This window comes from Cyclopterus lumpus, chromosome 8 (assembly GCF_009769545.1).
Source record: "Cyclopterus lumpus isolate fCycLum1 chromosome 8, fCycLum1.pri, whole genome shotgun sequence".
Taxonomy (NCBI): Eukaryota; Metazoa; Chordata; class Actinopteri; order Perciformes; family Cyclopteridae; genus Cyclopterus; species Cyclopterus lumpus.
The window spans coordinates 10,503,984-10,529,902 of record NC_046973.1 but is presented as its reverse complement, the minus strand read 5'-3'; the positions used below and the strand labels follow the sequence as shown (position 1 = coordinate 10,529,902).

Sequence of the window (25,919 nt, the reverse complement as noted above, 5' to 3'; positions counted from 1 at the left end):
GTTAGGGTGTGGTAGGGCTCCTACGATTTTCTTGTGAAGAAAATAAAACGGATAGATGTTGCAACCCTTTTTTTTCTTAATCATTTGTGTTTTATCATATAAAGAAAAATTGAGAAAATCCTTCTTTCTATTTTTTTCTTTTTTTTCTTTTTAACATAATTCTACATTTGTTTTAATTTGTTGCATATAACATCATTTTTCTTAAATTTTCACATGTAAATTCTCAATTTCTAGCCCTGTTATTCATGGGGGAGATCAGAATGGCTTGCAGAAGTCATGCAGAATATTCATGCTGGTAAACAATGTCATAAAAATGCATTTCTAATTTGCAATCGTTACCATTTTTTTTTTCTTCCCTATAATAGTTTCTCAAAGATGTTCTCCTGCTCCTGCTGAATACCTGCTTTCTTTGAAAAGCCTCAATCTTCTTGCCCCACATCCTAAGAGGTATAGAGTGTATGGTCTGCAGAGATCTCCTCCCCCCCCCTCCCTCTTTTCCTTAGAGGGGGAGGGGGCTCCTCCTCAGCCATCATGCCTTGTGAGAAAGCAGTTCGCTGCATGAGATGCTGTTTTGCAAATATTAGCAGCCAGTTTGGGGGGGAGGGGGTTCAAAAGTGGGTGATGTTGACTTTGCATTGACATTGCTGCATGACATTGCTGCTTCTCTCATGGACCTCGTCTGTTTTCTCTACCCCCAACCCCCTTTTTTATAAATCCATCCATTGTGTATTTGGCTGCCTTTCTTCTGATTTTAATTGGTTTCGTTCATGCCATGCAGTTTCGCTAAAGAGGAGGAGCAGCAGCGATGCAGGGAGTCAGGGTGGGTTGGGGGGGGGGGGGGTCAGGATACCGTAAACACTCGAGAGGGAAAGAGAGTGAGAAAGAGGGTCAGTGACATTTTCGCTTTTCAGCCGGCAGATGTCGCGGCTGGTTGCCTCGTCCGGGTTTGTCCATTCGTATCTATCTTTGGGTAAATTCCATCACCGAGTAGATGAAAACCGGCTCTTTAACGTTTGCTGAGATCTCAGTTTTCAAACCGATCCGTTGAACATTAAGACCCCAAGATGTCAACTGTCTCCGTGAAGAATCGAACAATATCAAATACAGGATCAAGTCAAATGTACGTGTGATGTGGCTGATGTTTTCTGATATGTATGAGTAGATTTCAGCCCGCTTGAGGTCCTGTATCTCAGCAGAGATTAGCGCCGACACCGGATCAGACTCCTGCCGGGGGCTGTTAGACATCACGATGGACCACCCGTCACCTTGCATAGTGCTTTGAGTGCCAAAATAATGAGGCATCCAACTGGGAATCAACATCTGCAGATGAAACTTCTTGAAATAAAAATAGTAAAGCAACAACACAAGTAAAATAGACGGCATCCTCGTCGCATGGTCTCCAAATCTGTGTCTGTCGTAGGGGAGGATCCATGCTGTGGTTTGTTCTTAAAATCTGTTCAAAAGAGGCGGGACTGTTTTTTTTTGTCTTTTCTTTTTTTGCTACCATCTTTTAAAATAGCTTATATGTGATTGTGACCCCTTCCAATGTGTTGGGATCACCGGCGAGGTTGCATATGAATGTGTCACACAGATGATGAGACTGTTCAGGTCAGAGTGCGTCAATGAGGATGTCTTCTTTCTTTCTCTTTCTCTCTATCTCCCTCCCTGGTTTCTACAGTGAATCCCGTCAGGGGAGATAGAGGAGCAGCACTCTCAACGTTTTTATGGGTTTTCCTCTTCTTGTAGAGGAAAGGGGGGGTTAGAAACTCAGCACTGAAAGGGAAGAAAGAAAAGAGAATTTACTGAGCATTTGCAGTAAATAAGTCATGACTCCTGACCCTCAGACACCAGACCATGGACTAACGTTTGCTGAAAGCCGGTTAAATAATTAAAGATGTTTTTTTTGTGCGAGTGTACAGCTCTTAAAAAGCTCATCAAAACAATATGGTTCATTACAAAACACCATGTTGTAGATGAGAACGGGTTTAGATATTTCAGATGAAGCATTTTGTAATGATTTCAAAACAATTGTTTTGATTTTAAGTGTAGGCTTACTTAGTGACATCCAGGTCTGGTGCAGTTCAAGGTCAACGCCCATTTCACACATAGTGTTGGAAAGATCCTGGTGGGTAAAGTATTGTTGTCCCTGATTTTGTAATCATTGATAATGAATGGCATCTGCTGAGCCAGTTGCACCAGCTGTTGGTAAATTCCAACCTAGCATAGATCTAACGTGTTTTATTAAATGGAGTTTTATACATCACTATATTCAAACTGGGTTATCCTCATTTACTAGTTCTTACCTAGATATTAGTTGTTACTAAACATGTTTGTTGGGTGTTTTTGTTGTGTAGCTACAGTATCTGGACCAAATAACAAAGCTAACGTTTATGCTGAGCTAAGCTAATATATGACCTGTTTAGAGTGGGGAGTTAAAGAGCACATAAATGAGCGAATGGCGTCGGTTAAGTTATTGTAGCAACATATTTCTCACCCACTCTAAACTGGCCAAATACTCTGAAACACATCATTCAAGTATAAATAAATAAAATACCTACATTTATAAAATATCTATTTTTTACAACCCTAACATTGTTAATGTTATGCTAGCTTGTGATTCTAAGATGACTTCCTGTTTCTATTATAGATGTTTCCAAGCTCACTAAAGTTTTTACTAGTTAATACAATTGTTTTACTTTAATGGTTGGCAACAGTTTGAAAACTAGTTATTTACAAATTTAGGAAAGACCTTCAAACTTAGTGATGGATTTCTGAACAGCTGGTGCAACTCAACATAGATCTACCAGTGTTGGCCACGAGATTTAAGTACACAAAATGAGCAAAACTGACAATTATATTTACCCACCATCCAATATTTGTTTTAATTTCCATTTCTTAAAAAATGACTTGATATCTTTCAGAGGTCCAGTATGGAACCACATTAGATATAGGCCTGTTTCCCAAAAGCATCAAGAAGGGGAAAGATCACTTGTTTGTTGGTGTACACTTTTACGCAGTCGTATCTTTTTCTGGAGCTTTCAACCACATGTCAGGATTATGCCAGTGATTCACAATCTGTTAGTTTTGCTTTATGTTCCATTACAGAACAATCTTTATGTAGTTTACTCGTCACATATTTCAGATGAGTTGGTAGAAGTTCCACCAAAAAAAGATTTCCCCTTTAAACTGTTCAGATGGTTTATTTGAATAATAAGCAAATATCAGAGAAAAGTCCCCAAAAATATCATGACAATCTGTATAGGATCTATGATGTATCTCTCATCGCATTTAATCCCTTAGATATGCCCTGAGCCCCAAATAAAACTACTTATCTAGCTCCACCGGGAACCAGCTAAAACTAACTTTGATGCATTACTAATAACGAACCGCAAATGTAAAATAATGTATTTATTAATATGGCTGTCAAGGACAATTTCTCAACAGAACTTGTACATTTACTTTTGAATTTGAGTGCTTCTTTTATCACTGACAGTGGATGATGACAGATGATGACATCTGCAGACGAAGACGGTGAGATGTGGTCAAAAGCTACAGGAAAAGCTGCTACATTTTTTTTCTTGTTGATATGAACTATTATTTTGTATGTCTTAATACACTGAATACAGAGCACAGTGCTGTAAGTGAAATCACTGTTGTTTGCCCTTTTGAATTGCAGCAAACCATTATCTTTCACACAAACAGATTTAATCCAAAAGATGCTGTTGGGAAAGAGGTTCTTTCAACGTAAATATGATGGACAGTGTTAGCCATTGTAGAAACCCATCGTTCTTTAATTCTGCTTTCCAAACAGAATCCTCCAAGGTCGTAGCAAGAATGTAGAAATTGAAAGACTTCTACGATGGCAGACCCTGTGTTCCTAACCCTAAACTCTAGTTTCCAGTGGTGCTCAGTATGAAAAACTTGTAACACCAGCAGCATGATACTGCACACCACGGCAAGGAAATGATAAGGGCCAAACACACCACCGAAGCAAAGAAAAGACACCACTGCAAGGCTCGCCCAGCCCGGCCCACATGCAAGAACACCAAGAACACAGAGCGTGAACGTGACACAGACTAACGCTCTCTTGCCATCTCTGTAACTCTCACACACACACACACACACACACACACACAATCGGCAGAAGTCCTCGGGAGGCTGCTCAGTCCTCTGATATAACTAATCTTTGGACACTATTTAAGAGGCCTGATTAGTCTGAAGGACATCGAGGTCACAGACTTGGCTAAAAAAAAAAAGAAAGAAGAGATATCAAAGTTCAAACCAGAGGACTGCCGCCAACCAGGACTGGGAATGAAATCCAGACCAAGAGCTGAGTGTGGAACATCTCAGTTGGTGTGTCCTGCACATGTACAGACCAGACCTAGGCCAAATAACGTTTTTCTATTCTTTTTTTGCTTTTGATATAGTTTCATCCCACTTTGAAGAACCCGTCAGGGTTTAGCTGCCTCAGGTCGGCTCATTTCTAATTAATTTCACTCCGGTGCAGTTTGTGTTTACCCTGGATGAAAATCCCTCTGCACCTGTGTGGGATAAAACGAGCTGGTGTTTGCGAAGGCTGTTTGACCCAGGTGTGGTACACACAAAATAAAAGAAAAAAAAGTGAAGGAAACACGACACGGAACACATAGAAAACAAAAATGTCACACCGACACTGAATCACGCAGGTGAGGAAACACGACAACAAAGAGCAAAAACGTTGCACGGGAACAACGGTGAGGTACACATTCTTACATGGAGAAACGATTTTTGCTTCTTTTCTTTCTTTCTTCCTCCTCCTCCTCCTCATCACCATACTTTTATGTCTTCCCCAAACTTTTTCCTCCTCCATCTCCTCCCTCTGACGCTGCTCGGCTGACAATCCACTCAGAACACATCGTTTCACAGCACTTTTTTTTTTTTCTCCTCCCAAGCTACATGGAGTCTTTTTTTTTTCTTCATTCATCTAAATGTCCATTCCTGTCTTCCTCCTCGTTGAAATCCAGTGTCTCTCCAAACTTTTTTAAATTTGATGCGAAGGTGGTCCAATTTTACTCCAATTTTGTTTTTTGCTGTGAGAGACTTCCGGATGGGGTGGGGTGGGGGGATGGATGGCGTGTTGGGGGGATGAAGTCTCAGAAAAAGGGACAAGGTTATCGGGAAAGGGCAGAGAGACGGGGCAGAATCCACACAAGGAGAAGACAGGAAGCACAGTTGGACAAGGAAAGCAAAATAGCATTTTTTTTTAGGGAGGGGGGCAAGAACCACAAAACAGAGCACATGGAATTCACAGGAAGAGAAGAGAGAGGAAAACTTGACTTTTTTTGTTCCCTTTTTTCATACATACAGTACATCTTAGAGGAATTGTGGGTGGACAGGAACATGGGAGATTGAGAAAGAGATACCTGAGTTGTGAATGGATGGGGAGGGGAGGGACCTTGGCAACGAGGGGCAGAAGCATAAGAAATTTAAGACATTTATTTTTGAAGGGTGCCTCTGCAGTGTGGTTTCTCAATTTGTAGTCAATGCAACTTCTTCAAAGATCTTTAGGGCCAAAACAAATAGAAAATTAATGAGCAACTTTGTTTGGTAATATGCACCGCTAAAGCAGACTCAACAATAACATTGATACTGCAAAACCCTGGGCTTCATAGAATTGTATTTACATTTGAAATATTGTTTTCCCTTCCTAGAATATCTAGCAAATAGTTTATGGCTCTTGTGAAAAAAATGTATGACAAATAACGACCTCGGTTAGGCTTTGGCAAGTACAGCACTTGGCTAAGGCTGGGTAGAGATTGGTTGGTGTGGTTAAAAATGATGTCTGTCACAGAACTTTGGTCTCCTGCATGAAAGTCTTGAGGCGCCCATCCGACACCCTAACTTTAACATCTTGCTACAAGGGACACGCTGCTTTCTGCACAGGTACTGAACATTGGCACCGGTGTGCAATTGTCCAATGTGATCATATTTTTAGAGATAGCGGTTTGAGCCCAATATGAACTGAAATGTTAAGTCAGGAAAAAGGTTTTCAATGACCTCACTTCTTTGACTGTTCGGTCAAACCAATCTGCCTGGTTTACGCCTATGGAATTACATAACCCAACGTCATGTTACCATTCAATGAGGTCGTCTAGTTTTTTGACGTGATGTTGCATTTGATACCGGATAGGTCAGAATATTAAACAAGACGTCTCAAAAAATGGGAGTTTGGGGATTAGACATGTATGCATTCATAACATCAATTGTATTTAATTTTTAATGGAGGGTATTGAGTGCTGCAGGGACGAGTCCTAACATCTGGAAACGAGTTAGCATTGAACTTCCCTCTTTATAAAGACACAGCTTTTTTGGAGTAGATTCCTGAAATGAGGTCTGTGGGTTAGTGTTAGTTGAGGAAATTATAAGAAATTCTACCGTTTTATTCTACGTCAGTAAATACCTCTCTGGTTAGTGTTGAAGCTTTTGTGTCTTAAAAAACCCCATTTGCTCACAAGTGACTAAACGTTTTTATTTCCACCGATTGCATTTTCTGCAATAATCTGAAATCCAATGGAGAAATCATACTGGCTGTTTGTCATGGGAACTGGTGCAATGCTGATTGTAGACGAGCTGCATGATTTATATTCTGCTTTAGTGGAAGTATTTCAGGTTTGTAAAAGGGTGATTATTATCTTCTCTTTGGATTAACAGTGTAGGCTATAGGACTAGTCTGAAAAATAAGCCAGAAAGGGTTTTGTGTCTTCAGAATGGTGTCTTATAATCAAGGTCATCTTATATTCGGTGCGATACTGTATTATGCTTACACGGTGAGTATTCTTAAATAAATCTGTATTCAATCCATTTAAATTACACTTAAATAGAGAAGCCCCCCTTCACTCAAGGGGGTTCCCAAAGGAGCCCTCGCAGCCCTGATCCTCATCCTTGGTGGGTGCTTGTGTTGAATCATTGCATTCTCACATTGCAGAGGTATCCTTCTTTTGAACCCACTGCACTTTAAATGCAAGAGTCGACAATAAGACGGGACGGAAGGAAATGAAACATGACGTGGGCAGGATGAAGTCACAGACGGATAACGAGGAAGCGGTAGAATGAGGCAAACGGAGAGGGGAGTTTTGGTGTGGAGGTATCTTGGGGGAGGTCTCTCTCTCCTCTCTCTTGCAGAAGAGGAGTCAAGACAATGATGGAAGAAGCTGGATTTTTTTTCATGTCTTAGCGTTAGTTCACAGTAACTGCTTCTTTTTGCATATATCTGATAAGCTCGGGGCTTTCAGAACAGTTCTCTGAAAAGAGAAGCAAAAATAAATAAAAAAAAGTATCATAAGCTACGATTGTTAATATGTTTCTCTTATCATAAGTCTCTCAAGTTTCGATAAGAAAGCAGCTATACAAGACCTACTAGAAATGTAACCCCGCCCCGTCCTGCAAAAATAAACTTTCCCACCCCCACCGGCCCCTTTACAGTACCTAACTTGGTCTCTTCTGACCAATAGCGTCATAGCATTTCGGCATGCATAATGTCAGCCTGTTCTCCCTCTTCTTGCATTCAAAGAGGTGAACATTTTTTTGTCCTGCATGCTTTGTTAGTGCATATGTATGCATCTTAACACACACCCATACACACTCTTAGTAGTCTAAACAATATATACACATTCATTAAGCTCGAGACTAAAACCCTATCAAACCTTCTTGCATTATTATTCATATTATTATCCTTATTGCTTGCAATGGTAACCCATGCAGATTCATATACAACGCTAACTTTACATATTTACAATCACCGTGACAAAAGCGACCAATCAGCAGTGGCCTTTGGGGAGGCGGCAGACTCACTCGTGACAAGTGGACGTTGAGAAGGTAGAGGAGGATGAGGAGAGAATGAAATGCTCAGAAACAATAGACGGGTTCAGTAGAGAGACTGGAGTGTGTGTTTACATCTATGTTTGTTTGTGGTGTGTGTGTGTCTAACAGGACTGGGGCTTAAAATGATTCTCCAACTAGCAACAACTGGATAGTGAAGCGTGGCTTGAGCATAAGGATAAACAGGAAACAGAAAAAACACTGTATGACCCCAAATCAGGGTCACATGATGTTAAAGCGATAGCTCCTCATTTTGGGAAAAAAAAGAGAAAAAAAAAGGATTCACATCCTTTAAGAGTGAGATGAGCTAAGGAGGCAATTACGTTAGCTTAGCATTAAAACTGGAGGCAGGGGGGAAACAGCTAGGCTGGAACTAAAATGCATATCGCCACGTCTATAGCTCATTTATAATAATGAATAAGCTCTCTCTAATTTATCTGAGCATAAAAAGTTGTAAATTGTAAAAAATACACATTGGAGATATGCATGCTGTTACTATTTTTTGGTGAGCACCAAAAAAGCTATTTTCGAAATGATATAATGTGCATTTTTGTATCCACTTGGACTGAGCCAGGCCGGCTATTTGCCCCCTGCTTCAAGCTTTAAATCTAAACTAGGCCGATTGCTTCCTGGCTACAACATAGCGTTCTTTCTCCAAAATGTTGAACTAATTCTTAAATTACCAGTAATATGCTCTTCAGACAAAGTCTTCTCATTTGGAGCTCTCACCTCCCATTACTCCCAGCTTGAATGCAATGCTGGAAAAAGGAGTGTATGATGGTCTTATGGGAATCGATTGCAAATCAAAGGGAATGATTTCCATCCAACTGACAGCTGTCTGTTACCTTCTGGCCGGGGAGCAGAAAGGTGAGAGCGCCAGATGAGTACAAGGGATTTAAGCATTTAACCAACAGACACAATTATTGTCTAAAACATTGTTGTTTTTTCAAAAGAATCAAAACATTTCTGCAACATCAGAAAATTACAGTTTAAAACAAAAAACAAAAAACAAAACACTGATATGTTGGAGAAAAAAACAACTAACTGACAGAAAGATGACATCATCATGTGCTCACACAAAGCTTGTTAATAAAAAAAAAAAATGTCTTGCAGAAGCAAAAAGTATGTTTCCAAGTTGTGCATCTTAGTAGAGAGGTAGATGCAGATCAAGGGACACACACACACACACTCATGCACACACACACATCCACATGCACACGCATGTGTGCTGTAGATACAACATAAGTGAACAGAAACACGAAGGTCCAACCGCCGCAGTCTCATTTATCTACATTGCATATTTCTATGTTTGTATGCTGTCTCTTGTCATGTTCTCTCGCTTCTTCCCTTGTGGCGATTGTTGTCCGCTCTTCCTCTACCACGGGCTGTCGCTCCAGTAGCCGTTCACAGTGCCTCCTACTGAGCAGCCGGAGCCGAAAAACATAGAAGAGGTGGACGGACAAAAGAGGATGGGGGAGAGGGGTTGGGGGGGGGGAGGGGTTCAGGAGGGGGCAAAAACAGGGAAAGAAAAGCCAAAAACTAAAAATATTGCTACTGGCTGCTGAGTCATACTGGAGTCAGCCCAAGTCAAGTAGTAACACTGTTGGTGGTGGTGGTGGTGGTGGTGGTGATGGTTGTGGGATGAACTCAGACTTGAGGAAAACCACGCTTCTCACACTCAGACTAAGCTGCAATGTTACAAAACCTTTTCCAGATGAAGATAAAGTAAACTCCCCTGCTATATTCAAGGAATAGTTCAACAATTCTGGAAATATGCTCATTTGCTTTTCCTTCCAATAATGTTGGGAGAAGATGAAAGTCGATCTCTTGTCGGTGCTGGATTCATGACACGGTTAGCCTAACTTAGCATAACCACTGGGAACAGGGAGAAACAGCAAGCCTGGCTCTGATCAAAAATACATAAAAAAACGAAAAGATTGAATAAAATGTGCCTTCACTGTCGGGTCATGGCTAGATGGTAACCCCCGATTTGCAAAACTCTCGTGAGATGGTTGAGGTTAGGCATTGACCTCCAGTGATTGAGGTTAGGCATTGACCTTTAACGGTTCAGGTTTGGCGTTGACTATGAATGGTTGAAATTATGCATTGTTATAGATATAGCTTAGGATTTGTGGTCAGGTAGAAAGTGTGGCAAGAGTTTTCGCATGTTTTTGCAAATCTAGGGTGAGTATCTACACAACCTTCTTGTTGTTTGGCCATGCTTGATGAAAAAGGGTGTGTGGCTTTACCTGCAAAATGTGATTGGCTTAAAGACATCCAATCAAATAAGTGTGCATTTGGGTGGAGGTATTATGGTAGCAAACCTGGCAACCTCAATGTGACGACAAAGTCACAGAATGTGCGCAGTCACTGCACCTGCGTGTTGTAGCGTGTTGACACCACCTAAAACCACAAATTGGCCTTTGTCTTTGTTAATTATTCCGCTTCACTTATTTATTTCGGAAAGATCCTGACTAGGTGTTTCCATCTGCTACCAGTCTTTATGCTAAGCAAGGCTAACGGCTTCCCGACTCCAGCTCATTACTTTACACTCACACTCTGAGGCTGGTATCAATCTTCATCTCACTCTCTGAAAGAAACCAAATCCCCCATCTTGTTACTGTTCCTTTAACCTTAGCTAAGTAAAGAGAAGGAACCAGCAGAAGAAATGAGAAGGGTTCATCCCTGTCTTCCAACTTTGCCGCTCAGCCTTTTGCTGAAATCCCTTTGTGAGAGCGTATGGAGCACAAGTAAAGTGTGATGGTGTGGTCAAGATCAGACCCTACTGCTTTGTTAGCGTAAAAGTCAAAGTTTACATTCACAGAGAGGTTTTTTTCTATTTTCCTATAGCTGTTTTTGTCTATTTATTTTACAAAATATGTTTCTAGGCCCTGCTCCCCTAGCATTCTCATAATCCCCATTAAAACTGATTCCCAACCTTTTGGGGATAGTTGGCAATGCGGGTACATTTGCACTCTACAGATCAACACTTGCTGGATAAAGTAGGCTGCTTCTAAATCTATATATTGACATTTCTCTACTGTTAGGCCAATACATTTAACAAGTATCAAGTAATTCAAGATGAAAACGCAAAGATTTAAAGCATGTCATGTCACATTTTATCTAATTTTCTATCTTTTTTTAAATCAACTCTCAATTGCTGTGTTTTTCTGTGCAACCCCTCAGGAGTTCCAGGTTGGCAACCACTGTCCTATGACCTGCAACCAACCCTGACAGAGACACCTGTTCCCCAGCTGTCCACGGTATTAAAAATCACTTTTCATCAAGTCCTCCCGCAGTCCTCTAAATGTTGTGTTTAGGGTCTAAGCAGAGTCTGAGGCCAGAGGAGGGGAGGCTGCAGCATTCCTTAGTTGGTTATGGAGGTGATGTATATAATCTAATAGACCGCCCTCTCTCCCTGTACTAAAGGGATACACGGAGAACAAACTAACTAAGTGTGCACGTATGTGGAACAGAGGTCGTTCTGTCTCAATGAAACACAACAGGCATTTCTCACAAGGTGCGCTACAGTTTGGGGTATTTTCTTTGTTTTTATTATATATATATATGTATATATATATATATATATATATATATATATATATATGAATTTGACTTTAAGTATACAAAATGTTTTTTTACTACTTGAAGGTATACCATATGTTCTTATTCTGAAGATTCTGATGAGTAAAACCATGCATGCTGCAGCAATATGTTAGTGTTGTGTGTGTGTGCATTCTGAGGGTTAAGACTCGAAAAAGTCCTTATTCATAGGTACTCTTAAAGTCTTAAAGCATTGAAGTGCAATTGCAGTGTCGAGAGGCAAGAAGTAGCACAGGTAAAGTGAGAGGCAAACTAACTCAACTATCATATCCCTCTAAATTAAGCTAGACTTTATCCCTGTTAGTAGGAAGGTGTGTCAGGGTGTGTTAGGTGTATTTTTAAATACACTTGCTTAAGCGTCTGTCTCAGCTTCCTCGGCAAGGTTTAGATCTGCTGTGGTTTTAAAATAGGACTTTCTGGAGCCTAGAAGAGAAGTGGTAGTTCATTGTTGGTTCTATCAAGAGGGAAATGTGAGTAATGGTAATGAAAGAGCAGCTGGGATGAATTTAAATGTCAACGAGACACCATGTTGATGCTTTCCTTGCATGTTCCCCAGGAAAAAAAGAAAGAAAAAAAACATGCGATATTGTATTGTTGCTGTTGTTGTTGACGTTTTGCTGTTTGTGTCTCTATGTTGGCTATGCTACAAGATGGAGGGAATGGGGGAGCGGCACCGCCTGAGGCCAGGCGGCTCGAAGGGCTCGAAGGGCTCGAAGGTGGAGTTAGTGATGGGGGTGAGGCGCAGCGGGGCGCCCGTCATCCCAGAGATATTATTGAGGCTGCGTGACTTCTCATAACCCGTGGCTATACGTGAAGATGACAAGGCCGAGGTAAGAGGGCAAAGGTCAGAGTGGAGTTATGAAGGGTCATTCAGAGTAGCAAATAAAACAGTCAGCATGAATGGTTTCATGATATGGTAAAAAATCAAATAGAAATTGGAATGTGCATGGAGATGCATTTTTTATGACAGAAAGTAACGTTATGATATGTTCATTTGTGTTATGACAGCATCGCACATCATAAATAGCAAATAGAAAACATTTGTTACAGTTACAAGCATTTGTAAAGGAAACAAAGTCGGGAGGGGAAAAAAATAGAAGAGAGATAAATAACTCCAAACAAAACCAGCCCAAACCAAGTAAAATAGTTTGGACCAAAGGAGGAAGTTAGAAATAGACAGATAGATAGACGGATGGACGGAGGGACAAACAGATGGAAAGACAGGACAGAGACAGGACAAAACAGGAATATTGGTTACGAAAATCAGCTATCAGTTGCCACAATATCCCTCAGACACCAAGATGTGGTGCTCTGCGGGACCGACACAAACTGTCTAGGGGAGGGAGGATGCAATAGTCCAGTGGACGGACACAGACCCCTCTGATCTGAATACATCCCATCAGATTTTAATACGTGTACATCCACTGGACTACCAGCTCTGGGATTCCCAAAAGCACATCGATGGTGGTACACTTTGTTAAGGAAAATTAAACTCTTCGGGAAACTCAGAGCAACTCGGGTACATCATCTGGAGCTGAGCACAGTTAGCAGTACACACAATCACTCCAAGTTAACACTCCAATCTCTTCACTTCACTGGGGACATTTTGATCTCAGAGTCCAGGTGTTTTAGCCAGTCTACCGGCAAAAACAACAGGCTGCTGTTAACAGGGAAACAGTCACGTTAGACAGAAAGACAGACAGACAGACTTACTGACCGAAGAAAGAATCCCTTCTCCAAAGTCAGGGTCAGGTATGTGTTTCTCTTCATTTAGGTGATCAAACTCAACATGCTAGCAGCAATGTGAGGCTGTATTAGGCCACAGCGGTGCTTTGAGCTAAATGCTAGCATCAGCATGCTTAGCAGGCAGATATAGCCTACCAAGTTCGCTATCTTTGTTTAGCGCATTGTCATGCTAACGTTTGCAAGGCTGATGGGCTTTTTGACGGTCAGGTTGACGTAGCAGAAAGCTGCAGAGTTAGGTGACGTTTCAACATGCTGGCTGGATCTTCTTTCTTTAGAATGTGGTGAAACTTTACATATGCAATGTATACCTTTCCTAGTTCAAAAATGTGTTCCTTAACTTTTGAAGAACTGCTAAGTACACATTCAAATTGTAATACAAGCTGATAGATACTAGGTGTTTTATATGATGTAGATAATTGAAAGTAAAAATGTTGGTGGATATCTTTTTTTCTTTTCTTTTACATTATTTAATATCAATAACAAACACGTTGTTACTGTTCCGTTAAAAGAGCATTCGAGCATTCAAGCTTCGTTAAAAGAGCATTCGAGCTTGAGTATAGAACTTCCGTTAAGTTGAGAGACTCATATGAGAATAATTAAACAAAAGTAATATTCAAAACTGAAGCAGTGGAGACCAAAGGATTCTGACTTCTAGTATGGGTTGCGCTGCGGAAACACTGCATTTCCCATAATGCATGCTTAAACGCCTGACCTGGGTATCGAAGCCAATGATAATCTATTAAATTTAATATACTATGTACATTATATTCTGGAATCTTAATTCCTGTTTCAGTTTTTTTAGTTTTTTGACACTTGAATTGTAATTCCTGTTAATTTTCCTGATATTTAAAACAATTGCTGGTGTACGATTTATTATTTTAATAATAAATAACAATTCAGGTCATTTAAATCAATGTATTTATTTGTTACATTTGATTTAACTTCTAAGTTGTAAACTCTGAAACAGCAGCAAAAATGCTTAAGAAAGTAAAAAGTACTTTCCTCATCTTGAATGATTCTCTATCCAGCCAATATGGCAGGTATGTTGTAATCAGAGAAATACCAATAAAAAAAATGCAGAGAGTATAGGCTCCTTCAGAAGAATGGAAAATGAATCAATTTATTTAGAAGAATCTTTACTGTTTAAACATTAACACAGAGATCATTTAGAGCACTGGAGAACCTTAGAGTTGTGTCTGGTGGGCCGCAGAGGTTGTGCCAAACGGTTGTATTAAATAAAATAACAAAGTTTCTTCTTTGGGAATATACAAAGCTACTTATTTATACATAATTACATATATAATGCATAATGTGCATAATTATTTATGTGAATTGTTGAGCCCGTTTATGTATACATAAGTAGCTTCAGTAAGTAAGCTTCAGTAAAAGATAATAAAAGATTTGGTCATTACAGCTGACATTACCCCCGAGAATGTTGTGTTGTTATTCCGTTCTGATAAAAGGTACGCACACAGAATAAAGGAACGATCTTGCTCCGCCACTACGCCAGCATTGAGATATTTTTGATTTTCTGATTGATTTATAATGGAATGATTGTGTAGAATAATCTCAGAGAAGAGCGCCTACTTAAATTTCCCAGATATACATTTCCAAGCGTACACCATTTTATGGTCTATTGAGGCTATTGTCCACCACTGCCATGATGGACCTTCTCTTATTGAATATTGCCACAAATTGCGGCTTTATCAATTTACCCATTCAAACAAACAGCTGACATTTAGTGTGGTGATGTTAGAGCTGGCTTGTTGTCATTTCTTGCTTTAGCACCCACTTGCAAACGCTCATGTTGTCCTCGGACAAGTCATGAAAAGAGCTGAAGTACTAAAGGGCATCCTTACCTTGCACCCTCATGACAATGGCTGCAACAACAAACAACTAAGAAACGATGCCGACATAAACCCACTAACAAGCGATACAGCAGAGTTTTTAATTACTCAACATCTCTATGGAAGGATTTGAGGTTAGGGTGGGATCATTTTCCGTTCTGCAGAAACTAAAGTTGGATGTTGCATAAAGAGGAAGTAAGGCCCTCATCTGAGACCAGAATGCAAGGACAAACTCAGCCTTTCTGGAATTGGATTGGTTTAGAGGTTAGTCTGCTGTTTTGCTTTTTGTTGATGATGTAGTACCCCAAAGTCTATCATCTATGGCACCTCCTGTAGGCCTGAAAGAGGTTGTATGAAGGTGTCAGTTCAAGGAGACATTGTCTGTGGTTAGCTTGAGTGTCAATTCAAATGGATTCAAGGTTCAAGGTTCATTTGAGTGATAATTCAAAATCGCTGGTTATTCAACGATTCGATTGAGGGGCTTGATTCGACTGTTGAATTGTCGCAGTGGTGAGGAAATGTGGTTGTAAAACAAAGGATCTTCTCATTCGGACAATATGGGGTTGTTGAACGTCTGATTTTACAAATAATTGCTTGGTTAATCCCAAATATACAGCCTAATTTGGTATAAATATCAGCCTAATAATAATAATGTTAACTGTATGCACTATCCACATTTGCGGGACCATTCGAGTAGCACCTTGGTGATAGCCTCAGAAAAGGCTAAATAAGAACAACATAAGAGTGCTGTTTCAAAATCAAGGAATATGTTTATTAAAACGGCACTCACATGAGAACGTAGCACTATCAGCTAAATATATTTTTGAATTCATGAACAATTCTCTAAAATCAGCAGGGTAGGTAGGCACGTAGAAACGTCTCTCTGCTGCTTGCGTATCTCTTCTTGGCTGTCTGATTTTCTGTAATTTCCCCTCCATCGGTGGATTGCCACAATGGGGAAATGGGACTGGGGTTTAAAGATCCATTTACAACCACAAAAATATATTTCGAAAATCATGGACCGATCATTGACAAAGGTCTTCACAAGAGAAAACCTAATAGGCTTACTCTGTTCTCAATTATATAAGTAGCAGCATCTACAAACAAAACAAACCATTTTTTTATGTTGGCAAAAAGAAGGATGAGTTGAGCAGTCTCACCACCTGAGGCAAGAAGCTACTTTGTAGTCCGGTGGTACGACAGCAGATACTTCTGAGTGAACAGGCTGTTGATGGGGTGGGTATTGTCTTTTAATATCCTTTGGGCTGTGCGCTATGAAAGGCCTTTGCCCCTACTACTTCCTGGTTCCCAATTTGTTTGGGTCACCATTTATAAACCACACCCTCTTTCTCTCTCTCTGAACCCTAGGCTCGGTAGGTGTGGACTTTAGTTTCTATGTTGAGGCATATTTGCCGTTGTTTTAACCATTTTGTCTTTGACTCTAGAGTCCAGCTCCAGAGATTCCCAGTTCCCCGACGAGCTTGCTGGATGGGGGGTTTGTGCAGTGAGTTTTGATTTGCATGGTTTTGTGTTGCTTGGTTTTGTTTTGTTACTATTTTGAATTACACATCCTTATCACCAAGTATATTTGATATATACTTTTTTGAAATTGTTTTTAACCTATTAGATGGGATGGACGTCATGTACTTTAATACCCTGTGAAAATGTTTCTTGTGTACTCTTGGGGTAATCCTGGTTCTCGATAAGTCACTTACTGCCACATGTACCTTTTATAAACTGCAAGCTCTTTAGTGGGTACATGTTTTACTTGATCCGGGCCTTGCTGTGGCCCGTGGTCACATTCTGGCCAAGACCATGACCCCAAAGTGTTCATGGTTGAAAAAATAAAGGTTATGGATGGTGGAGTATCCCTTATTGCATATCTTCTGTCTGGGAGGTTTATTATTTTGAAATCAACAATACTTTTGTTGTTTAGAAATATGTGGCTACACCTGTTTATTTTTAAAGCACAGCTTGGTTTTATTGTTTATTTTCAATGAGTCAGTGAATGAAAACAATAAAGCAGGAAAGGAAGGTCCCTAAATGGCTCTAGTACAGGGAAGATTAAAGTTGGAAGTGTAAATTCAAATCTCTGCACTGCACCCATAAAGCGTTTGCCGCCGACTTACAGAATAACTAACCACCTTTAATACCTTGCTTCAGAGAAAATAAACTGCTGGGTTGAGTTAGAATGGGAGATGGGCTTGATTAATTAGTGGCAGGCCTAGATGTTCATCATTTTGAAGGGCAGTCGGCTGCCAACATTTTCAAGGGAACTTTCAACTGTGTCGTTGCCCCTCGTTCAGTTAAATTTTAGGACGCAAAATAGTTCTGAAAATCCACTCTAGAGCATTTTGGCAGTAGGCCCGAGCCGATTTACGGTTGCAGAGTCCAGTCATGGTCTCGGTATACACATTAGTACGGTACAGCACTATATGGGTTCTAGAATACCCTTCTGAAAGGATTGGCCAAAGCTTTTGGTTCTACTACAGCTTCATATGTGTGTTATTACATGTTCACTGTGTAGCAGCACACACTCTGCTCTGTTTAAATAGCCACGTTTGCAACGTCAAGTCCTGTAACCACAGGAATAAATCAACAGCACTGCGGCTCTTTGCTGATTGGGACACGTACACCAACACTGGCAGAACAGCAGCGGTGCCCGATTACCAATAACCTACAGTTTCTAACACAGCCGCAGCAATTGGAACAGACCTGTAATCCCTGGTTAGGGATAGCTATCGTCAGCGATCTTGTGAATATGATTCTGATTATAGAACACAGAACTACCTGATCAACATCTGATCGAGAAACGAAGGCAAAACGCGCAACTGATCAGCATTTAGGCATCTCAGTGCAGGTTCGGATGCAGGGACTGCTTCCACTGTGGCTCTCACTGTATACGAGGCGGAGTTGAAAAGTGCTTAGCATCTATAATGAGTGTCTGACTGCAGCAGATGCAGCATGAGGAAGCCTCAGCGATGATCCACCGCGCACGAGGCCTTTGAAGCTGCTGCGTCTTGTGTTGTCGTCTTGTGCATCCATTAATTAGTCTGCTTTCATTTTTTAAGTAATTTACTGCACTATAGGAATACCAGTGTTAGCAGTAGTATGTGTTCTGTTACTTCCCAACCCTAAGGATAAGAGTACCAAATATGAATTTCAGTATGATATCAATACACATGTATAATCTGACGTATTCAGAAAAGTACGTGGACTATAACATCTGGTTTTGAAGATTAAGGAAGCAGAAATATCCTCACTGGTTGAGTTGAAGGGCAAATTGACCAAGCTGTTGGTCAAGCTGCAACAAATTGCATTGTTTACCAGAGCACTTCCGCCATTCTTTTAATCCAAGAGGATGTTGTACAACTGTTTTCACAGGCTGTGATTTTACTGTGTGGCCCTTTAAGACCTGATGACTGGATTAAATACAAGGAAATTAGATATGAGAGCCAGTGGGAAATGGCAATAGTTAATATACATACCTAGTGCAATTGATACTGCTAGATGTTTTACTCATCTTCTAAATTCTAACTCCTACAGCTATTCAATTTAAAGCTTGACTAAATCAACCAATGAGATTATTTCTGAACAGTTTTGTATCTTACAAAGTCCAACTTTGATTCCTAAAGCAAGAAGCTAAGCGAGCGCTTAACGTAACGGCGGTGCAGCTGTAAGCTGTGCTGCGATTGGTTGGCTCGTTGTACGTACCTCCACTCAGTCAGACTTTAGTAACACAACGCAGGGGGAGGGACTGAGGAGGATAGCCTGAGGATGGGATGGATACACCAGTGTTAGAATGGGATAGGGAGACACAAGGGGGGAGGGGGGGAGGGATGATGGGGAAAAAGAGGAAGAGGAGTGAGAGAGAAGGTATAGATGGGATGAGCACATGTTTGAAACTCTGAGGGTCCAAGGACCGAGGGTGTGATTTTTTATATTGGGCTTTGTAATTAAATGCAATTAAATAAATTTTAAAAAAGGAATTGCTATATTAACCTATTTAATCAGTAGTTAGTTATGAAGGAAGTATTTGATCAAAATGCCTAATCACTGTTGTTTGGTTTATTGTATTACAATTGTACAGTATAGGGTGTGCCAAATGTACAATAACAGGTGATTAGGTGACACAGTGCTATCACGACATACTGATGTACGGATATCATTTAGCACGGGACCCTGCAGTTCCTAAGTACAGTTTCACATAGTCATTCCCTGAAACAGCTGGCCACACTAGTGGGACAGGATAGTGTAGGTGTGACTTAGTGTGTGTGCGTGGTAATGAAGGACCACATCACCAAGTCTGGCTCATTGACGTGTTTTCATTAACCCTCATCCGAACAACTGGGGTCCAGGAATGTACTTTGAGTAATGACTTCATATGTTAGTGTTATGCCTCTTTTTTTTATTTGTGCTTTTAAAATTTGACACAATGTGCTAATTAAATGTAACTTTCGGAAAAAAAAATTGAATTACATAACAAAAAAAGTTTTGAGAATAAAAAAGTTACCCTTTTGCTATCATTGTTGTTTCTTACAGTAGTTATGTTGTAAGTAGCCAGTATAGCTCTATTGCACAGAGGAACTACTTGTTAATAGGGCCAGTTCATTGTGATTTGTTGACAATAAGAGAATATTTAGAATATCAGCAATCTTTTTAAATGTGATACTTATTCAGACTATAGGGAGATCCACTGAAAGAAACAACAGAACACACCAAATAAAGTCTTAATTTGTCGGTTCCTCTAACTGCCACGTTTACCAGCAGTGTAAACAATCATTTTACTTCCAAAAATGCCAGTTATTGATCCTATGCAGAATTGTGCCTATGATAGAAAATGGGAGCATGTGGAAACGGAGAGAGTGATGTAAGGGTAGTGTTGGAAAGAGGAGTGCGATAAGGCCAGGGAGGAAGGTGGGAAAGGGAAGAGTGGGAAGGGGGAGTGAGGAATGGTACACAGAAGTGAACTAGGGCAAATATTATCCCGAAAACAATCCGCATGCAAAATCATATAGCAACATGTGTTTCAGTTGCTCATTAATTTCAGCTATTTGGAAATAAGAACAGACGTTTTTTTCTTTTTTTAAAAACTTATTATTACAAACAATATGTTCACACACAAATATGAACCTGAATTTTTATTTCGTCATACAAAACCACATGTGGATTTTAGATTGCAAATAATATTTGCATCAAATACAGAGATATAAAAATGCAATATGACATTACCAATGCATTGAACCTCAGGGTTAGAAAGTACATACATACATATAACGTGTATGTATGTTACATAGCTCATTCATAACTGATGTAAGAAAGAGGACAGCAAGGACAAACACACAGGAGAAGAACTTTGGAAAGAAAAGAAAGTATACATATGCTATATCATATAAAGAGAGATGCATATGCAGATCATTATTAACCGGTAGTAGAACTTAATATGGATGATCTAAAAATGACGGTCTTGTTTACACAAACAAAGAACTTAAGTGAGTGTCAGGATAATATTTCACAGAATTAAAAAACAAGGCAAAGTTATGACTGCTGAAATGTGGGGGAAGGACAGAAAATGAAGAGATTATAAAAGCACAATGTAAGTATTAAACTATTTAAAAAAGTGTCCTATATAAAGTCTAATGAAGCACAAACGAACACAGGACTATCACCTAGGAGACCACAGTTCGTGGCCTGTGTGAGTCCATAAGTCATAGTTTGCCTATTTTAATTTACATTCATAACCATGATTCAGTACTTGCTTGTGTTTGTATCCAGCGAGTGTGCTTTATCAAAGTGACGAAGGTGCTCCTTAACTTGCTGGTGTTTTTCTATTCTCTTTCATCTACGTGTTAACTCAAGTTGCACAGCCACAATCAAAAATGCTCCTTCTTACGTGTGAGGATTTCTGCAAAAACATCCTAGATTGACGCTGTGTGTCAAATTAAGCAATGTATCCAACACGAATGCAGACCATCACAATATTCCTGAGGACAATTCTCCGGTAACCTCAAAATGCAGATTCTTACTTCAAAATTCTTACTTTAAATTCACAATTGCCGCTCTACAATCATAATCAATGTAATCGATGAGTCCACACTACTGGGTCAACATGATTCTCCCCGGACACCACTGTGGCTCCACTGCGCTCAGGAAATAAAATAATGTGAGTGCAATCCAAGAGGCCTCGGGGGATTCTGACCACCAGTAGTGATTAAATACTAGCCCGAAATCCATCGATCACCGGTCCGTGGAAAGGAAAGTGAAAGTAATACAGGCCGCGTGTTAATGAGATTGCACAGAAAGAGATTATATTTAAGGTGGTATATAAAATCGCATGTTGGCAGTAGATCTCAAGAGAGAGGGGTTGTGAACGAGGGAGAGGGGAGTCCACTCTGTTATGGCGCAGCATATCTCCTTACAACATTGTGCCTCTAAGTAAGAGTCAGTTCCGGCCAACAATATCTGTTTGTCAACAATGAGGACCAATACTTCTTTCTACTGAGGTAGAGGAAGATGAGTAGAGAAGAGCCAGAAAGAGAAAAAGAAAAAAACAGGGCCGGCAGTCGGAGAGAGAGCATGAAATACAAAGCAACGGAGGGATTAATGTGACATTTCATTCTTCTATTCGACCTCCACCCACTCACTGATTAGGTTTGCCAATGATGGGGGGGGGGATAGACGTGTACAGTATCATAATGTGTGTGTCTGCTGCCTTCAAAGTAATGCAGTCGGGATGAGGGTGCCGTGTGCAGTCTTGGCCTTTGCGAGGCGCTAGCAGCACTGCACCAACGTTGGTTCCAGAGCTGCCTCTCTGCAGGTTTTTCTCTTTTTTTAAGAGTGCAGGCAGCGTTCTCCTCCTTGCATTCTAGCTGGCAGGGCGCCCTGCTCTCCACACATTTATCCTATTTTCAGACAGAGACTGTGACTCTGCAACCTTAACAAGTTGCAGAGTCACAGGAAAGACAGAGTTGGTGATGGGATTCTTTTCTTGGTTCCAGCCGGACAGTAAAGTGACTAAAAGGGATCCGTTCAAGCCTTTTTATTTTTTTATTTTTCTTTTGAATGGCCACAGCGTACTGCCAGACAAACTTTAAGGTTTGGGGTTCTATCAGAAGTATAATGTGTACAACGAACGGTTCGTTTGGACTACACAAAAAGTTAATAATCAGAATACCAGCAGATGCATTTTAAAGTGGCTGAGCAGATCATAAAACCCACGGATCAGATCAGCACAAAACAAAAAAAGGAGCAAATATATAGTACGGCTCATAATTTATCTCTAATATCTATTCAAAAAACATCTCCTTAAAACAACTGGATTTATTCAAGTTTATCCCCAACACTACATTGTACTAGCTTACGTGTTCACATCACAACCTTAAGCCCAATACTAATGTTCACTAAACAGAGCCTGAATGCATCATAATGTTACGAGCTCTGCTGTCGATTTAAACACTGATTGGTTGTTGACAATGTAACATGTTCAGAGATCAGAGACTAGAAAAACATAAACAATGTCCTGATCTCATATTTTACTGAATATTGGAGGATAAAGATTGTCAGTAAAACTTAATTTACACTGTGACAGTTAACGGGGAACTGTGTCGTTAATCCGAGGCTCATGCGATAAATTTGAGGAGGGATCAGTACGGATCACGGATCCACACCACTTTACATTTACATATTCCAATTAATACCCTTCAGGCATACAGCGTTTTTGCATACAGCTTTTTTTTAAGTTGTTTCCAATGAGGAGGGAGAGCATGTGACCGCCTGGAGAAAAAATATTGGGATCTGCCTTAGGTAAATAAAAACAACCACAAAAGGTTATCTTGTAGGTCTCTTTTTCTGTGTTACTATAAAAAATATAGACCATATTTAAATATGTTTTATTGGGCACTAAGGCCACAGTTAGCTCTTCACATTGGCTTCCTGTTTGTCAAAGAATGGATTTCCAAACGCAAGCGTTGATTTATAAAGCACTGAATTGTTTGTTCAGACATCTCAGGTCGTCTGTTTCAAAATGGCGAATCAGCGGTCAGTTACTTCTGGAACAAACTCCCAGGAACTGCACCTCTCAAGGCTAACATCATATAGATCTCCTTCTACCTGCTTTTCTGGATGACACTACACCCTTTACCTCACAAAAGGCTCAACTTGTCTCAGTTTACCTTGGCCTCGGTCGCGGTTAGTAAAATGAAGGCAACTGTATCAATATTAATCAATAATTCAATCAAACACTAAGCCCTGACCCAAAATGCTTTGCTGCACCATGTCCCAGAATTCCCCTGTCCACTGTTTCCGTAGCAACAGCAAGAAAAAGAGAGAGAAAGAGAGAGAGAGAGGAGAGAGTGTGGAGGAATGGTGGGGTAAAGATCAAAGCATGGGAAAGTAAGACGGACTGATACAATAAACATGATGGAGAAACATAAAAGATCCAATACAACATAAAATAACTATCAACGATATCAATGAGGTGAAAAAAGAATTCAAAACACATCTGCACATTTCCAACACTAAGATAGATAGATAGATAGATTTCATCAAATCGAACCATGACCGAGCAACATCCACAGGAATCCCTCTGGCAGTGGCGTAGCAAAGGTGGGTGTTTAAGTGATTTGGATATGGATTTTTTGTTACATTTTGCTTTCAGTTTTATCCGTCTGATTTCAATCGGATAAGATTTATCTTAAACCAGTTGTAACGCTACGAAGATAACTTCAATAACGATTTTCTTTTTTTGGTTTTCCTGAGGTAGTCAGCTAAATGTTTTTCCTAGAGCCTTTGAGACTTTTAGAGCGTAGAGCGAGAAAGCTAAGAGGCCATCACAGCAGAGCAAAGTGCCACCGCGATGCTCATCACCACAGCCCTTCAAAGTTGTGCCAATACTTACCAGATTGTGTGTGTGTATGTGTGTGTGTGTGTGTGTGTGTGTGTGTGTGTGTGTTGTGGGATACGAGTTGTGTCTGTCTGTCAGTCTCCCTGTCCATCTATCTGCTTTACTCTAAAACAGCCTGCTAGATCTCTTGTGTTTTGGGGGGTTAGCAAACATTAGCTGTCTCGTTGGCTAACGTAGACCTTCGAAGCCCTACAGCAGTCAGTGTTCCAGCCCAGCCTGGCGGAGAGTCGAACACAGCACACACAAAACATGTGTGTTTGTTTTTTATGAAAAAACGTTCTAAAGTCTTTTATTTTGTAGACCATTTTATGTTCCCTGAAAAGGTCCAATCAGCCCCGAAACCCTGACACGATGGTTTGGAACCAAAAGTCTCCTGACAATCCTGAAGGGTGCTCTCTGCCGGCTGAGCTGTGAAAAACTGAACTGAGCTCAGCTCCAGAGAAGAAGACGGAGGAAAACCAACCAACCAACCAATCAGCAACCAGCTCTCACTGGCCGGGCAACGAGGCCAACCGGTGCACACCGGTCACTCTGGCACCCATCCCAAAGATCGTCCAATGGCTCCCCAATTATTTCCTGTGTTTTTTTATACTTGGGTTATATATATTTCTTTGTGAAAAACTAATATTTTACATTTTGGTTTTGATTTCCAATTATACTATATTTTTGATTGATCTCAATTTTACAATAAGTCCTAACTTTAACTTTGTTGAGTGTGAAGAACCACTCGACAGTATGGGCAGTTGTATCAAGTTTTTTCCACACAGAAAAGTATGGAAAGACCTGGCACCCACTCCCCAAACGCAGTCTGGGAATGAGACCACATTGGAACCAGGCCGACTCTGGAGCCAAAGTGCTTTCGGGTGGAGGGGAAGGAGGAGGAAATGTAACACCCCCCCCCCCTTACCTATTTGTAAGTACCAGAGTGAGAAGAGACCGGGTGAGAGGAGGAGAAGGAGGAGGAAGAGGAGGAGCAGGAGGAGGGGAAGACAGCTACATACGGGATACGGACGGACACACACACACACACACACACACACACACACACACAGAAAAAGGACGGACAGAGACAGACAAAAGAAAGACAAAAAGAAAGAAATAGAGAAACTGACAGACAAACAGACAGATGGATAGTGTAACACAGACTGACAGGAGCCAACGTACAAACGCATGACCTGACAACCTGGGGAAGGAGACAGTGACAACAACAACAACAACAACAACAAGGAAATACCAACAACAGCGGCAACAGCACGCAATTGCACTTGGACCACGGACTGTGAACTTTGACCTTTACACCCCACTCTGACTCCGTGACCTGCTCTCCCCGGTGGTTAGGACACACTGTGGGTGTAAAGAGGGGAGGCATATCTCTTTCACGCACACAAGCAGCCCTGATGAACGGAACATAGAGGCGTGCGTAGATCACACAGTCATGCTAGAACACTGTGTGTTTGTTGAGTGGTGTCAGGATCTGTGTGTGTGTGTGTGTGTGTGTGTGTGTGTGTGTGTGTGTGTGTGTGTGTGTGTGTGAGGGTGCTGATTCCTCTCGCAGCGATTGGGCTATTATGTACTTATGGCACACAAAAAATACACAATTGAATATTAACTTCAGCAACATTGTGCCTTTACATGGAATGCGATGTGTACCTATGGCAGTTTATTTGTGTCACATTTCTGAGCACGAGATGGGACAGAAATTAGAATTAGAATTTCCACAAGCACATATTTGAGAAAAATCACCACGGAAAGAATAAGTGAATTTGAACAACAAGAAAACAACCTCCCATTTTTTTAGATTGCGATAATATCCCGAATTCTTACATTAAAGAAAACACCAACCACTCTCTTTCCTTCATTGTTTGAGATATGCTACAATATTAGCCAAATGCAGAATTAAAATAGGTAATTTTGCGCCAATCAAATCCCTGGAAGAACCATCAGGAACGGGTCGGACTATCACC

The 25,919-nt window shown here is 40.6% G+C and overlaps 1 protein-coding gene across 4 annotated transcripts in view; it reads right to left on the bottom strand.

Moving 5' to 3' along the window:
- Positions 1-1,499: 1,499 nt before the first annotated feature.
- The window catches only part of LOC117735094 (potassium voltage-gated channel subfamily C member 1-like), a 71,224-nt gene continuing 46,804 nt past the window's right edge, over positions 1,500-25,919 (bottom strand). Inside the window, exons 5-6 of one of the 4 annotated variants that reach the window (XM_034539531.1) lie at positions 25,190-25,299; positions 1,500-1,773 (exon numbers count right to left, since the gene is read on the bottom strand). In XM_034539531.1, the coding sequence (XP_034395422.1) occupies positions 1,768-1,773; positions 25,190-25,299 (116 nt within the window). In that variant the 3' untranslated portion in view covers positions 1,500-1,767. Of the gene's footprint in view, positions 1,774-4,956; positions 9,274-12,103; positions 12,265-25,189; positions 25,300-25,919 lie in introns of those variants that run through there. The other 3 variants (XM_034539533.1, XM_034539532.1, XM_034539534.1) reach the window with 3 other exon arrangements.